The sequence below is a fragment of the Lagopus muta genome, chromosome 28 (assembly GCF_023343835.1).
Source record: "Lagopus muta isolate bLagMut1 chromosome 28, bLagMut1 primary, whole genome shotgun sequence".
NCBI lineage: Eukaryota > Metazoa > Chordata > Aves > Galliformes > Phasianidae > Lagopus > Lagopus muta.
Window position 1 is genome coordinate 86,388 of NC_064460.1, and position 17,405 is coordinate 103,792.

At 44.0% G+C, this 17,405-nt stretch overlaps 1 protein-coding gene across 4 annotated transcripts; it reads right to left on the reverse strand.

Annotated features, from left to right (window-relative positions):
• Positions 1 to 834: 834 nt before the first annotated feature.
• On the reverse strand, positions 835 to 17,032 carry LOC125685543 (butyrophilin subfamily 1 member A1-like). Of its 4 annotated transcripts, none has more exons than XM_048928637.1 (17): positions 16,953 to 17,032; positions 14,720 to 14,862; positions 13,013 to 13,351; positions 11,972 to 12,235; positions 11,151 to 11,306; positions 10,187 to 10,240; positions 7,967 to 8,011; positions 7,769 to 7,786; positions 7,593 to 7,637; positions 7,400 to 7,417; positions 5,606 to 5,626; positions 5,219 to 5,239; positions 4,920 to 4,940; positions 3,913 to 3,957; positions 3,714 to 3,734; positions 2,301 to 2,327; positions 835 to 1,573 (listed from the first exon to the last, which is right to left on the reverse strand). In XM_048928637.1, exons 2-17 carry the CDS (start codon positions 14,820 to 14,822, stop codon positions 1,011 to 1,013), a joined length of 1,761 nt encoding a protein of 586 aa, XP_048784594.1. In that variant the 5' UTR covers positions 14,823 to 14,862; positions 16,953 to 17,032; the 3' UTR covers positions 835 to 1,010. The 4 variants fall into 4 exon arrangements, with proteins under 4 accessions (XP_048784594.1, XP_048784595.1, XP_048784596.1 ...); XM_048928638.1 differs by lacking the exon at positions 16,953 to 17,032 and adding an exon at positions 16,091 to 16,179; XM_048928639.1 differs by lacking the exon at positions 3,913 to 3,957.
• Positions 17,033 to 17,405: the final 373 nt, after the last annotated feature.

Consider the following 17,405-nt stretch of genomic DNA (forward strand, 5'->3'; position numbering starts at 1 on the left):
CTCTGATTTTTGTGGACAAGCTAGAATACAAAGGGATTTATATTCACCCCAACTTCTTTAAGGCAACACTAGCACATTAGGATCAGGTGTTCTAACAGCAGTAGACACCAACAGAGTGAAGTAAAGATATTCTTGCTCTGGCAGAGGCTATTCTGAAAACTGTGTGAAGGAGACTGTGCATGCATCCTAAAATAGGTTCTTGAGCATGTATCCATTCTCTCCTGAGGAGAGAAAAAGATGAAATCCATGAATCTAGAAATAGCAGGAAGGGCAGGAGAGGTCAACAACAAATTCATTGACATACAAGCTTAGAAATCTTCATCTTCATGTATGAATTCAGTCTGTACTCACTAAAATTGAGAGGATATTAGTACCTTGTAAATTCTCCTGAATACTTTTTAGACCACATACCAAACTGAGGAAGGCTGGAACATATTCCACACCATTTCCAAGTGAAAGGACTTTCTGCAGAAAGAAATACTGATGGAAGGTCAGTCAGGTCGTTTTCAGTAGGCACTTTGTTTTTGCAACTGATATACAAGGATCTGCCATGACTGGTGATCATCTAGTATCAGAAGTCAGAGGTATTCTTAAGCAGCGTGGTTTCAGCTCATCAGAAAGCTCTCCCACGCTAGGACACTAGCCAACTTTGGCACATAAATGTCATGAATATTTCCTGTGATTACCAGTGCACAGAAAAAGAATTCATGCTCTTCCTCACATCTGATGGAATGATCTCTACACAGCCATACAGGCATAAAGCAGTTCCTGTGCTTAGAAAACACTTGTGTAGGTTCATAGAAACACCTGGAGACTCTCTCTACCCATTGACTAGTGGCCTGAAGTGAGAGTTTTCCTGCAGAAATGGCTCACGGAAGACTTAGCAAGCAATGGTGAAAGAATTTTATATTTCAACTTGGTGGCACAAAGCATGGGGCTGAATATAGTGTACTCGGACCTCAGACTCACTTTTCAGTCGTTAATTAACTGTACATTTTCACTTCAATCATTCACTTGTAATCATCATCAAACCCCCTTGCAATTCTTAGAGGCTCAGTGTCAGAATTGGTTGCAGATGAACCTGTTGAGAAGAAGGGAAAAAGCTTCACATTCTGGCTGTGATAATTAACAAAGCTAAAAGCATACATCATTTTTTTCTGATGAACATTGAAGAATGACAACTTCTTGGATGAGATGTCCAGGAAGATCCCAATCTTCTGTGGTCTGCCACTCACAGTTAAACGGGTCCAGGGATCCGAGTGGGCCCAATACTCTTGCCCATCTGCTAACCCTATGACCCAGAAACCATTCTGTGGGGACAGAGCCACTGTCTCTTTCCGAGTCACAGTCTCCTGGGCAACACCCAAGTTCCAGTTGCGCTTCTTTCCAACATCCACTTCCCAGTAATGTCTCCCCGATGCGTAACCTTCTTTTGCCAACAGAAAAGTGTGGGAATCAAATCTCTCCTCCTTGCTGGGCACTTTTCTGATCACACCGGTGTCTGTTACACTCTTCCCATCTTCAGACACTTGCAGTCTAGGATGAGCTGTGTCAGCATCGAGGGTGACATCAACTGCAATAACAAGGCAACTTCTTAAGTACTAAATAACAGGAGGTCGATTGCTTTGAGACTTCCTATTGGTTGATCCTATGAATATGTATTTATTCCCCTGCCTTGCCTTGATCTCCACTCTGACAGGCCCAAGGAAATTTTATGCCCAGGATACCACCAACTTCTGGCAGCCCAAGTCATCTCCCTTCACCTTTGTGTCTCATCTGTGACATACTGAAAGACACCAGCATGCAACAATGGCATGCAACACAAAGGAAAAGTGTAAGGAGATTATAAGCTTTTGATTAAGGAATCGTTCAACAGTAAGGAAAAGACCAGACAATAAGAGCCCTGCTTTGGAACACAACTCCTCTTTGAACAAAACCAGAATCACAAAATCTTCTTGCAAGGGAATGAGGAATAATTCCATTCACCAACGCTGCATGATAAATTCAGCAGGTTTGTGTGCACTTAGCAGTAGTATTGCTCTAGATGAACACCCTGAAACAAACCACCTTCTTATACAGATCAAACCTCTAATTTTATAGAAGAAACAATTCTGTTATATATCCCAGAAGAACAGAAATCACTGAAACATTTATAGGCCAGCAAATGGATAACTAAAGGATTCAAAATCAGTTCTTTCTCTTGTGCTGTTACTTACAGAACAAGAGGCCTGAGAACAAATGGTTACTCAAGAGCTATACCAAAGCTTTAAGAGGTGGGATTCAGAATGTATTTTACTTACCTTTATGTCTTTGTGCACGCAATAACTCTACAGGAAACAAAAAAAGGAAGAAAAATGTTTTCAGGAAATCTAGTCTCCAGTGACTTAACAGCCCACGCTACTGGCAGACCATCAAGTACTTCTGTTATTGCTTGCCTGTTCTGCATGTAAGAAGGCCATTTTATGATTATCATCTTCCATGACAAAGGACAAGAATATTTGAAACCAGGAAAGCATCAGCTGATTACACAGAAGTGTGTTATACTTAAACAGTAAGTTCAAAACTTCCATGAGATCCCACACAGCTAAAAGGAAGAGACAAAACCTACTGTGTCCGTGACAGAGCCCAGAGTCTACTTCTCTGGAGATACTCAAAAGCCACAAGGACGTTTTTCTGTGCAACCTATAATAGGAAACCTGCTTTAGCAAGAGGACTGGGTGACCTAGAGGTGTCCTTTGTAAGCCACACAGCTCTGTGATTCTGAGATCAGTTTTGAAAATTATCACAAGCTGCAGGAGAGAACAGCCCAGGAGATAAGGAGAAACACATCCAGGTGAAGTCCTCCCTTCAATCTTGGCTTTGCAACATGAGCACTCAAGGACATTCAGCACTTAACATTCACTAAACAGATTCTGAGAGAGTGCTGAAAGGCAAAGACAACACAAACAGTAACTCCACAGTTAGGCTGAGGAAACACTTCCAAAACAAGCAGATAAAAATACATTACGCAAGTGGTCCAGACTCCTCAAAAGTAACACACAACATTCACACTGGCCACCAGAAAGCAATGAAGTCCTGACCAATAAGAGAAAATCCATGTGGTTTGGATGATATTCTTGAGACCAACCCAGGAGATGACAAGCACCACTTGGAACACTGAGAACTGGGGAGGTGGTAGGCTCAATCATAGACCTGTCTGGAGACACTTGGCATTGCAGGAATAGCCCTCTTTGCTATCCCCAAGGCCTTATCCCAATAGAAAATGCCTGAGGGCACGCTGAGGGATTCAGATTTATTTGCACTGAGGTTCTCTGCTCATTAAGGGCAGCCAGCGCAGAAAAAGACACAATGTCAGTAAAAAATGCAAGGGACCCACAGTACTGCTTCCTTGGATTTCCCAACCCAGCAAGGAAAAACACAGCATTCAGGAGGTGCCTTACCTCATGCCGTGCCATACTGGCCCACACACCCCTCACACTAGAGCCAGAATAATTTCACCACTCAAAGCGTCGTTGTCAACCACAGGAGAACAGGCTGCCATGGGCCAACCATCACTATCCTTTGAGTCGTTGCCATGCCTCAACAGTCCCTTCTCCATTCTCATTTGCTCCAAAAACTCCAACACACAAATCGCCATCACCAGCACAATACCATGACAAATAAACCTGAATATTGGTGGAAGGGATGGCTTGCCAGGCTACAGTCCCACTCACCATTCTCCTTCTTCAGAGTCTCTGCAGAAAGATAAGGAGGAAGGGGGGAACACCTGGGTTAGCACCCTATCGCTCACAAATGCCTGGGAACAGTGTGGGATGCCTTCAACAAGGCACCCTCACGCTACATAAACACAGTTGTTTTGCTCGAGATTCCTCACGCACAGAAGCACTGGGACATTACGTTGCATAAGCTCACCTTTCTCTGCATCCTCCTGTTTTCCGCCTTGCTTCAGGAGTTCCTCTGAAAAATACGTGTGGGGAGAAGGAAGAGACCTCAGCATCTGTCCCAGCAAGGAGGCAATGCCAACCGATGGTAAAAGGTCCCCATGAGCTCTGGGCACAGCAGCACCCAGCTGCAGTGCTGACACAGTCCAACGGCCCTCCATGCTGCTCCCCACGTCTCACGGATGTGGTCCATGCACTACCAAACGTGGAATAACCCACCCCCACGTGAACATCCCTGCACCTGCTTTTCTACACCACACAAGCAGCTCTACCAGGCCTCCGCGTGCATCACTGAGGGTGGAATTCCATTCCCACGCGGCCACTTGTTGCCACAAGCTACTGAGTTAAGGATGGACACTGCAACAGGGCTCTGGAAATCTAACACTGGCAACTCCTGAGCATTAGTAATCCAAAGCATAGAAGAACATCCCAGCAGTCCTGCTCATTTGTGAATGTGTCAGGGAACAGCCCAGGAGACCAAGGTTAGCAAAGCCCAAGGGAATTCATCTTGCCCCTTGGGTCTTTGTCCCATCGTCACACAGCTGCATAACACCATTAAGATACAGCTACCCCAGTCCTGTACTTCTGACATTGTCCTGAAAGGGAAGCAAACCATTAGCAGAATCTCCCCAGCTGCACTGCTCAGCTTCCACTCCAATTTTCAGTTTACCAAAGCCATTGAGCAAACGGCACGGAGCCCAAACTTCCCCGTGGATGACAGCTCCTTTCTTTTGGGATACAGGTCATCACAAGGTAATTAACTCAAACTTCACTCAGCAGCACTGCCATCCACTCTTCAAACTGCCTCCACATCTGAACAAGGTCGCAATAGTTTACAGAACTTTCCATCAGTTCTGATATTTGTAACATGTGGGTGAAATCAACTGAGGTGAAGCAGGCCTATAGCCAAAACCTTCTTCAACCATCAGAGTCCCGGTGCCAGCACTCAAGGATATTACTCTATTAACATTCACTTACCAATCTGCTCTTGACATTGCGCTGAAAGGCAAAGACACCATGATGAGAAGCTCCAGAGTTGGGCTGCAGAGCCAGACACTCAAAACAAAGCTCCCAAATGCATTGTAGCACTGGCCAGAGGACACAGCCCTGGCAAAGGCAAAGCTGAAGAACACCAGCTGGAACAGGGAGACTGGGGTGGAGGCCGACTCAGTCGTGCACACGTGTGGGGACACCTGGTATGGCTGATATAGCCCTCCTCACCATCTCCAAGACCTTATCCCCATTGGGTTTGCATGTGGGCAAGCACAAGGACTCACCATGCTTGGCACGGAGCTCCTCTGCACAGTCACCGCAGCCACCACAAAACAAAACAACAAGTTAGGCCCAAGATCCTCATGTCCCAGGGGGACTTCCCACACTTGCCAGTAGCAGCAGGTTTCCCTAGAGGGACTTTGGCTCACACCCCGATATACCGACACTCAACTCCCGCACCATCTGATTTGGAACCATGCCACCAACAGTAGCCACCACTCAAACAGCAGCAGACAGGGCTGCTCAGGGCTCCGACCTTCCCACTCCACCCTCTCCAGCTCATCTCTTCCAAACACTCCAACACACACATCCCCATCACCAGCACAACACCATGGCAAATAAACCTGAATATTGGTGGAAGGGATGGCTTGCCAGGCGACAGTCCCACTCACCATTCTCCTTCTTCAGAGTCTCTGCAGAAAGATAAGGAGGAAGGGGGGAACACCTGGGTTAGCACCCTATCGCTCACAAATGCTTGGGAACAGTGTGGGATGCCTTCAACAGGGCACCCTCACGCTACGTAAACACAGCTTGAGATTCCTCACGCACAGAAGCACTGGGACATTACGTTGTATAAGCTCACCTTTCTCTGCATCCTCCTGTGCTCTGCCTTGCTTCAGGAGTTCCTCTGAAAAATACGTGTGGGGAGAAGGAAGAGACCTCAGCATCTGTCCCAGCAAGGAGGCAATGCCAACCGATGGTAAAAGGTCCCCATGAGCTCTGGGCACAGCAGCACCCAGCTGCAGTGCTGACACAGTCCAACTGCCCTCCATTATACTCCCCACGTCTCACGGATGTGGTCCGTGCACTACCAAACGTGGAATATCCCACCCCCACAAGAACATCCCTGCACCTGCTTTTCTACACCACACAAGCAGCTCTACCAGGCCTCCGCGTGCATCAGAGGGTGGAATTCCATTCCCACGCGGCCACTTGTTGCCACAAGCTACTGAGTTAAGGACTGACACTGCAACAGGGCTCTGGAAATCTAACACTGTCAACTCCTGAGCATTAGTAATCCAAAGCATAAAAGAACTCTGTCTTCCCTCCACACACTTCCTTTTGCACACTCTTGTCTTGGCAGGCTCAATCACAGTAGACAAGTGTCAAGTCTGTAGACACTTGGCATTGGTGGAACAGTCCTCTTCTCTATCCCCAAGGCCTTATCCCAATACCAATTGACTGAGGTCAGCAGAGGGACTCACCATACTTGGCACAGAGCTGCTCTGCCCAATCAATGCATCCAGAGCAGAAAAAGTCACAATGTCAGTTACAAATCCAGACATCCCAGAGCACTGCTCCCTTGGATTTTCCAACGCAGCAAGGATCAACATTGGATTTTGGAGGTGCCTTGGCTCATGCCATGTTATGCCGCCCAACTTACCCCTCACACACTAGAGCCAGAATAATTTCACCACTCCTTGCCACAGCATCAAAGACAGATGACTGGGTTGCCAGGGGCCTGGCCATCTGTAGCCTTTGAATCACAGCCATCCCTCCACAGCCCTTTCTATGCATTCTCATTTGCTTCAAAAACTCCTCCACGCACAACACCATCACCAGCAGCACAACGCCATGACAAATAAACCTGAATATTGGTGGAAGGGATGGCTTGCCAGGCTACAGTCCCACTCACCATTCTCCTTCTTCAGACTTGCTGCAGACAGAGAGGAAGGGGGAGACACCTTACTTAGCACCCCAGCATCGACAAAGGCTCTGGGAACAGGATGGGAAGCCCTTCGTTGCAAATGCCTGAGGGCGAGCAGAAATACTCACCATACTTGGCACAGAGCCCCTCTGCCCAGTCCAAGAAGTCACCAAAAAAGGAAGAATCCAAGTCAGGTCCAGACCCACAAAGGTCCCAGGGTGCTGCCTGTTGGAGCTGCCCACCCCAGCCACGTACAACAAAGGCCTCTGGCAGGGAATTGGCTCGAGTCCATTCACACCCCTCCTCACAAACCTCTCATTCTGAATGGGATCACAAGTCACCTGCTCCAACCATCACTTCCCCCTGGCACACAGGACTCATCCGGGCCCACGCTCTGCTTTCTCTGAGCAGTCCTTTTTACACCCTCATCTCCTCCAAAGTCTCCACCAAACTCATTACAACCTCCAACAGAATCACACATCCTAACAGCCTGCTGAGCAGTTGCAGGGGTAGCCAGCAAAGAGACAGCTCCACTCACCAATCTTCTTCAGGGTCTCTGCAAGAAAAAAGGAGGAATGAAAGAGTACCTTGCTTAGCACCCCATCTTCAGAAAGACTTGGGAAGAAGTGTGGGAAGCCTTTGACAAGGCACACCAACACTACACCAACATTACATTATGCTGTAATTCCTCATGCACAGAGGCATTGTCGCACTGTCCTTCCTGTACATACCTTTCTCTGCATCTTCCTCTGCTTTTCTTTGTGCCAGCAGTTGCTCTGAAAAAGAGATCACTCTTATCTGCTCCAAAGTCTCCACCAAACTCATTACAACCTCCAACAGAACCGCACATCCCAACAGTCTGCCAAGCAGTTGCAGGGTTTGGCAGGAGTGAGACAGCTCTACTCACCAATCTTCTTCAGGGTCTCTGCAAGAAGAAAAGAGGAAAGGATGGAAATGTTGCTCAGCACTACATCGTCCAGAAAGACTTGGGAAGAAGTATGGGAATCCCTCAACAAAGCACACTCACAATGAAGGTGTAGACCTTCATTATTCAAGAGAACACTCATGCACAGTGCCACTGGGGCACTATCCTGCATGCACTCACCATTCTGTGCATCCTCCCCTGCTCTTCTTTGTGCATGGAGCTCCACTAAAAAAGGGACACAGATATTGGTGAGAGTAATGACACCTTTCTTAGCAACCCATTCCCTAGAACTTTAGGGAAAAGGATGGGATGCCTTCAGCATGGCACGCTCATCCTCCACCAACCCCTTTCTTAGTCAGGGTTTTCCCATGCATGGTGGCTTTGAGGTAACACCTACATCACATCTCAATTGCCCTTTCTTTCCGGTTCAGACCAAGACTTAAACCTCACAGTCCCCTATTTGCTCTGTCATGGCATATACTGTACCTTGGGCTGCTTGCTCTCAATGTCCAGTGCTTAAAAACTTGACACAGGAAAAATGCCACTGAGAAAGAATTCCAGTCAATATTTGAGTCCTAATATCATAAGCACATCCTCCCATCTATACCAAATGCACAATAGGGCACAGAAGAGACCTGAGGCCATGGAGAGAACAAACCTTTGCACATTCCTCATTCTAATATGGAACTCACTCCATGGCCATTCTTCATTATTACACCATCAACACACACACTGATTTTTCTCTCGCTGTGTGCTAAGAAGAAAATACATGAAAAATAGCACCTCAGTGGTTCCTTACTTCTCAGGGAATGGTAGTCAATTTCCCTGGAGTTTTTTCCATAGTTGTTCCACCTCACCTGTTAGATCTGCATTTATTAGTGTGTATTCTGGCCAGTTTGTGAACTGTGGTCTCCTGCCACAAATTTCTACAGACCCTGACAAATGTGTACTGTAGCAGGAGAACAGCCTTGCCTCAGAGATGAGGACAGCCATTCTGAGCTCTCACTTCAGTCCACCAAATAAACATATGTCCCACATACTCATTGTAAACCAATCCACTCACTCTACTGCATTCTTCCCTCTGTGGTCTGTGATATCTGACACTCATAAGGACCTTTCCTAACAAAGGACTGGACATTTTCTAGAGGAAGGGAAAGTCTGTGTGCAGCTGTATACCTGCCTTCCTTATATTACTTTGGATCTTCCTCCCTCAATGAGGTCTTTTGGGACAGTGGTTAGAAGGGAAGTAGCAAAAGCTTTTCCCAGCACCATGGTTGCAATATTATTTTAGGTCGCTTCTCAGGAAGGTCCATCTTAAAAGCAAACTCCTTAAAACTTCAATATGTATCAACCCTGCAATTTGCCAGAAACTGAGATAGATATCCCAGCTATCAAGTCGTCTCACACCTGAATGTGAAATACACATCTGTACTTAAAAGACAAAATAAAATAAAATAAAATAAAATAAATCAAGAAAACTCAGTTGTGTCAATGAATGGATGCCAGAGGATCATTTGGAAAATCTGTAGTACAAATGCTAAAAATGGAACTACACTGTTACTGTCATGACAGACCTAAAAACATGGAATGTTATGGCCCCAAAGATGTCAGATTTGCATCCTTTTTTTTTTTCCACATTTACACAAAATGATGCAGATATTGCTTCGTATAAAATGCCCCAGAGGCTTTCTTAGTGTTCTTCAGCATCATTGGCATTCTCAACAAGCAGAAATCATATTCTCTCTTCTGCTGCACACAGGAGACAATTTTTACTTTTCTCCAGGTAATAGTAAGCTTGTCAAACTACATAATTTCAATTTCAGTTAAAATATTTGCACACGAAAATTGGTTTTGGTGAACTCTAGAACTCTACACATTAGGAAGGAAAAATGAGAGTGTGAAAAGATACCCAATTCGTAACATCTGAGCAGACAGATGCCCAGTTAATAAGGAATGTTTCTGTAGTTCGTTACTAAGCCAGAAAAGAATAAATAAAAAGGAAATAAAATAAATAAAAGGAAAGATGAGACAATGAAAAAGGTATTTCATTTGAGAAAACCAACTTCAGAATGTCTGGGTGCTAGAAACACAAAGGACTGGAGAGGCAAAGGACAACATTGTTCTGTGAAGGTGAGGGAAGATGTTGATTTTGGAAGATGGAAAGCTATGGGGTGCATCTGGAAGGCGGAAGCCACTCCTGAGTGAATTAATTAACAAAAAGATTCTCTTGAAGGAATCCAGAGCTGTGAGTTTCTTGGAAAGAATGAGTTATCTCCAACATAGGATGTCTGTGCCACTTGGGAGGACAATAGAAGGTCGGAAGTTCTGGGTGAGAAGGCTATCAAAATTTCTCTGCTACGAACTGTAAACTGGGGGCTCTGGCATGGTGGAATAGCTTACCTATTGCAATAATGAAGCAAAAGAGATAAAGAATCCAGAGCGAGTCATGGTTTCCTAAGAAAGGGAGAAAAAGCAATTAAAAAAAAAATGATAAACAATTTATTGCAATGTAATACAGGTGTAGAGTGGCAGTGGAAGTCATCTAATCTGTGCCATTTGGACATGGTTAACAGAAGAACATTTTTTAAAATAATTACTCATCTGGGAGAGTGATGAGGACCACAAAATATTTTAAAGAAAGCTTAGACATAGCACTGAAGTTTTTGTATTATACCACTTCTTAAACACCCTGGAGATAAACGAGGAAGGAAATATCTGGGAATTTTTAAATTAATGTTGATTTTGCAATCATGTCTCCACTGTTATTCAAGAGCCTGCCTGTTTAGCAGACTGTTTCTGAATCGAGTAATATTGCTGTAAGTGATACCATAAAATTGCTCTATCTTAAGTTGAATTTCAAAGCTATGACTGAGTAGAATTAACAGAAGATGGCCTGAGCGGTCCTTTCCAATATTAATGATTTCATGCTTCTATGATTCTGAAGGAGCTCAGCCCTAGCCTTGCTGCTCAATATCATCTTTCAGTCAGAATAATTCTTAAAGAGCTTAATACAAAAGATCTGTCAGCATTGAGAAGTAGATATTCACGGTGGGAAACAGGATAGATGCACTCAGCTGAGGAACCCACTGTCTTCCTGGCTTTCCTGGCATCCCTTGGTGCTCTTCCCTTTGCAAACAGAAGTTGGATAGTTCAATACCGTATCTATAGAGCTACTGATTTTCCCAGATTATTGAGCAATAGCTGTCTGAATTGAGCCAACTGTTGAGTGTTGTTGGAAACAGGGTGAAATAATTCACAGCATTAGGCCCATCCTTCTTATTAGGGTAGGATAATGTGAGAAGAAGGCACTTTTCTCCAACATAAAAGGTTTAAATACAAGAAATAAATCTTAATTGCTGCATACCTGACTGCTGAACAATATGTAAATAGGATTCCCCATTAGTTGTCAAGTCAGAAGGTGCTAGATGTCTACCATGTGTCTCATCAGAGCTTTCTATTGCAAAAATATTGTACTTCTCCTCTAGGATGCTTGTCTTGGTCAATGAAGATAGATGTTCTCCTGGGGAGATACCAAAATAGCCTTGGGATTTACACAGACACCTCTCATTTGGCTCTTGTACATAGAAGTACGTACAGTGCTTGGCTTTTGCCTAATTATTTCATTCAAAGAACCTGTAACAAAGGCAACTGATCACTCTTGCATTGGGCATAACACAGAAATGACAAGTACAACAAGAAAGAGATTTCACAGAGCACCCACAGCTTTGTTGCTGCTTCATCTGCCATGAAACACATCTGGCCTTTGAGCATTAAATTTTAAAAATTTCAGAAGCAACAGGAAGAATTTTTATTTTTTCACTTGCAAATGTGTAACTTCCTGCCTGAACCAAGACAGATTTTCACAAAAAGCTTTTCAATAAATTCAGCACAAATAATAGAAATTATTGGCTAGACATTAGGAAAGCTGTATTTGTCACTGTTCTCCATGACTGAGCTGGCATTTACAGTAAAAAAGAAGACTCCCTTGGAATCACACTATCTTTTCCAGTTTCCTGAGTGCAGGAACCCTGCACACACAGAAAAACACACATATTTACACTGTTAAAAACGAGTGAAATCTCTGAAACCCTTAATTTGTGGGTGGCATCCCGGCCCACATCAAAGCTGTTAGGAATACAAGGTCTTTAAGGTCCCTTCCAACCCAAAATGATTCTAGGAACCTACCAGCTCGGTTTATCTTTTCTTTGATGAGCATAATGACACATTTCACATCTACGTCATCACAAGGAACTGCCACGATGCTTTGTACTACAAAAAGATCTGTCTCACTCCAGGTGATGCTGGTCTTGATCTCCATATGTTTTTTGCCTCCTCCATAGGTTGTCCAAATGACTTGAGGCTTTGGGTACCATCCTTTTGAATTACATGTGTAGCGACACAAGCTCTCCTCTTGCTGATCCTTTACCAAAGCTGGTTTGTTCCCTATTGCTGTAATGGAGTTATTGAAATGAGGGACAGAAAAAATACTCTGCATAACTCCTAAGTAAGTTATATAAAAGCAAACAGAAAAAAAAAAAAAAGAAACAAATAAATCTGAAAGTGTCAATACACTGCTCTAAATATTCATGGCACATAGGAACTACCATACATGGCCAGACAAAAGGGTCATTTAGTTAGAATCTTACAAGGAAAAGCACTGTTGTGAGACACCACACATGGTGAACCACAGGGAAGCAGGAACAGGAAGGGAGGAAGGGAGGAAGGGAGGAAGGGAGGAAGGGAGGAAGGGAGGAAGGGAGGAAGGGAGGAAGGGAGGAAGGGAGGAAGGGAGGAAGGGAGGAAGGGAGGAAGGGAGGAAGGGAGGAAGGGAGGAAGGGAGGGAGGAAGGGAGGAAGGGAGGAAGGGAGGAAGGGAGGAAGGGAGGAAGGGAGGGAGGGAGGGAGGGAGGGAGGGAGGGAGGGAGGGAGGGAGGGAGGGAGGGAGGGAGAATAATGCCAGAGCACAAACGCCTATCAGTACTGACACAGGAATACTGAGCATCATAATGCTGTTCACTGTTGCACTGTTTTCCCACACGACAAGCCACAACACCTTGCTCCTTCTGTACCCAGACCTTAGACAGTCAGACCTGAAGCAAGGTTTTCCAGCATGTCTTGCCTTAATTCACTGTGGGGAAGATCTCAACTGCTGAGCAAGGTATAGACAGAGCAAAAGAGTCCTGATGGGAACTGAACTAAGCACGGTCATAGCAATCTCCCTTCTTACCTATAATATCAAGGTGAGTGACAACCTCCTGGGAGACAGCGTTGCCACTTACAGCACAAAAGTACACCCCGCTGTCAGCTATTTGCGCTTTTTGGATAGTCAGGAGAAACCTTCTTCTCTCCCAGCGCCCTTTAATCCTGCACTGTTCTTCATCCTGGCACTGTTCCACCTCCCCATCCAGGCTGGAGGAAGAGCAGAGTGGAGCATCTCTTCCCTTTTCCTCTTTGTACCAAAGCACACTTGCGTTGGAGGGGATTCTGGGAGTCAGCTGGCAAGACAGAGTTACTTGCTCACCAACAAGGGCAACTGAAGGATCAGTGGTGATGGTGATAGATTCACCTGCAAGGAAAATGTGGGAGCATTGATTTTCTTTGCAAATATAACCATTCTAAGGATGGAAAAATTAGACAAAAATTCTCGGCATTAGGTTAATCCAAAACAAAAATATACTTTCTAGGCTAGAATTCTTCAGTCCCCTTCAATGATAAGGAGAGTATTGAGTCAATTTTAGGAGCTCCTTAAGCCACATACACACGTTAGAATTTCCACCTTTCCAGGTTTTACTGATGTCAGTCATGTTAGACAGTCCTGGAGAACAGGGGCATTTGAGACAGGAATTTTTTTTCAGGCAAACAATAGGTGAAATTACTGGGAGGATTATAATTGAAAGCTCAGTGACCAGTGAGCAAATTACCAACACGAGTTGCAAAGATCTGTGAAACAATCATCACACCCTGAAAGCAATCTGTACAGGCTTTTGTTCTTCACTCAGTCTGGCTATGGGACCTGTGAGACACTGACTGTGCCTCTTCCATGTTTGTGATGCGACAACATCTTTTACTCCCTGAAAACCCAGAGTGGGACTGAAGTGTCTCCCATCATTTGAGATGGCCAGTGCTGTCCCAAGCCCCAGTCTAGACTGTTTCAGACAGGATCTACATTACGTTTCTTCCATCAGAAAATGGGAATATGACATGAAGTGCAGGTGTGATATCTCAGGATAACTGACACTGAACTGTACACTAAGATGTTGTGCCAAAGTAATAAGCAGAACTTTGGTTTGATATTGCAAGTTGCTCTAGGCCATTTCCTGGTGGATGCATGTGCGTGTTGGCAAGAAAACTGGGGCTGGAACAGTAGCATTCATTATCTTGATCTTTCCTTGTCCCTTGAAAGAGTCATTTGGAGACCTACCTCAGAAACTTCATCACAGCAAGTTTTAATGTGGTTCAAATCAATGGTTTAAACTCTAGCTAACTCCTGACCAGAAAGAATCAGTCCTGGGTTTAAAATAAATAATGTAAGGGTGACACAGAGATGAAGGTAAACTCCCATTGGAAGCATATGCCTACACCAAAGTCAGATTTCGCTTATTGTCTCTCCACAAGGGGCTTTTCGCCATGGACAACAACCCTCTAGTGATCAGCAACTAAGGTAGTCCTCAGAAGAAATATTTAGCTTGGTGTCACTGTCTTTTATATGCTAATGCAGGAAAATAAAAGGTGCTTTTCTCTCTTCTCCTTTTTTTTTTCTTTTTGAGAGAGAGAAACTGAGAGAAACTGAGAGAAATGGGAACTAGAACACAATTCCTGCCTATTCCATAGCTTCTGCTTTCTTCCTTTCACTGATTCTACTGATCTTACATATCGTACTTATTTATATTCTACAACTGTATTGAATCACTGGATAGAATACATTTTGTCTTACCTGTAAGCCACACTGCAATAAGAAAACATGTTGGAATACTCAAGAACAGGACTTCCCTCATATTTCTTGGGCGCACACGCGATAGAACTTCACAAACTGTCATGTTGGGCAAGTTGTTTATAATCCTCCTGGAAAAGGCTGACCTGATATGAGAAAAAATAAGAATTCCTGAGAGGAACAAATCGTAAACAAATGAATATTCCTAAAACAGAATCACATTCTTTGGCAAGGCACTGAGGTCTTCATTGCTATTTAGCATGTAGAGTGGGAAATATTCAGTACATCTTTGGATGATAGTCATCCAAAGTGCAAAACATGTGGTTTGAACAGAGAACTTGAATAAAGAAAATGCCATAAGACTCATTTGGGCCTTTCCCACCTCCTCAAGTTCCACCATTTTCCAATAGACAACGAAGAAGGAATAAAAAAGAAAGAAGCATACGTAGGATGGAACAATCATGTCATTTAGTAGAGCTCTCTGTGGATGTATTACTTACCAGCTGAATTGCTATTCCCTTACATTATTCTTACCAAAACTCAGACCACACCATGGGCCCCACCAAGGGTTTAAGAAGATTAAAATTCTGATGACATATTGTTGTATTTTCCTTCTTGGCCTTGGAATGGCAAAGCATTTAGGCCACCTGAAAGTGATTGTCAAGCATGAACTTCTCAGCCACAGAACTGCTCTACAGAACAACTACATCTCCTGAGGCCAAAGTTTGGCAATTTCAAGCAGGAAATACTTTTTTGCTTCTAAACAGTGCAAACAAAATATACAGCCCTTAGAATACATGGAGTTTTTCCCTCATCATAACTGCTGGTGATCTGAGTTTGGCATAAACTACAGACTCCCTTTTTTGTCTCCGCTGAAGGGATTCTTGCAGCTCCATACTATCCTAGGAAGAAATCCACGAGCAAGATGGGCAGCACAGGCAGAGTCTCAATACCCTCCCTCTGGCTGCATCCTGTAATCCCTGGGGTTCTTTTCGGCACTAAGAATTGGGTTGGTCACATGGTGCTCTCAGTTTTGTCATTGTCAGTGTCTTAAGTGCAATAACGACCCTGTAAAGTGCCTTAACGACCCTGAGTGCTCTCACCTCCAGCCATGCTTTCTACCCATTGCTTTTGGAAATTCAAGCTTGTGCCATGGACTGTAGCCCTGTTCCAAGCTCTTTCTTCTTGACAGACCTTGGACCTGTGCTGTAGGTAGATTGGGTCCTGGGCAGACCTTGAACCCAGATTGAAGCTCACTGCCAGTCCTGTTCTTACACTGCCAGGCTCTCATGCTACGCATGGGCTGCAATGCATCACATGCTCGTGTTGGCTTCATTTACAAAATGGAGCTGTGCTTCATGCTTCCTCACCTACCTTGATTCTGCAATGTTGTGTCATGTTCTGGTGCAAGATTCTCAGAGCAAGGAGCCAGTGGTGACTGAACTACCAGCAGCCACTCCTTTCTTGCAGCTCCTCTCATAGTCTCATTAAGCCCATCACCCTGTCTCCCAGCATGCCCCACTCCCTATGTCTATGGTTATGTTATCTTGCACCTGCGATCTATCTTTACTGCCATGAGTTTGTACTCTTGTCCTCTTTCAATGAAAAGTGTAAGTGAAGTGCTGAAGGGTAGCAAAAGTACGTTAGGGCAATAAAGCTGAATGTTGTAAGGAAGCACCAGAGGTATACACCATTACTCATAAGAGTACAGACTTCAATTTAAATGCACAGAGGAGAAAAGGGAGACAATGCAAATATCCACAACACCACTGAGGATACTAATCAACCAACAAGCATGTCAGAATAACGCATTCCCAATTAATTCCTTCATGTTGTTTCACCAAGCACCAAAACCGTACACAGCTGCGTGCTAAAAATGATTAACTATATATAGACAAGCACACTGATCCACCTTTCGATTGCATGTTTGCACTTACCAATTCTTTGCAAAGTTTATATGTATTTCCAGAGTAGCAGTCCAATGAATAAAACTGCAGTAGAAGTCTCACAACAGTTGATTAACTTATATAAATATTCTGAGGCTTAGTTATCAGATATTCACTCTTTAATCTTATTGAAATGTCCTCTACTTTATTCCTTGTCAGTACTGCACTCCCAACACATCTCTTGTGAAGTAGTAAATAGAACACAGCTAGCCAAAATAGTAGCTAAGTTATATTATCTTGCTGTATTCATTATGTGTCTTTTCTAGCATTAAAAAGTCTCGTGCTCTTACCTATCAGTAGCCTCTAGACCAGTTGTTAAAGAAAATACCAGGAACAAAGAAAATGTCTCAAGTCACAGGCTGAAGTGGGTGGAGCAATTCTAAGCAAATAGGAAAATGATAAAGAAATGCCTCTCACTTGTTGGAAAACGAAACCAAAATAGCTGCAATGTGATAGATAATTAAAATTAAAAAAAAAATCAAATTAAATTAAAAAGACAAAACAAACAAGATTTTCTTTCTGTGTGCTGTGTGCTTTTGGCAAGGATCTAGTAGCCAAGAGGTCTCAGGTGTGAGCTCATGGTAGCTGATACGGTTCTGTGCTTTGGATTTAGGATGTGAATAATGGTGATATAACACCAGTGTTTTTGTTGCTGCAGAGCAGAGCTTACATTGGGTCACAGACATTTCAACTTCCCTCACTGTCCTCCAGCAATGAGCTGGGGAAGCACAAAGTGTTGGGAG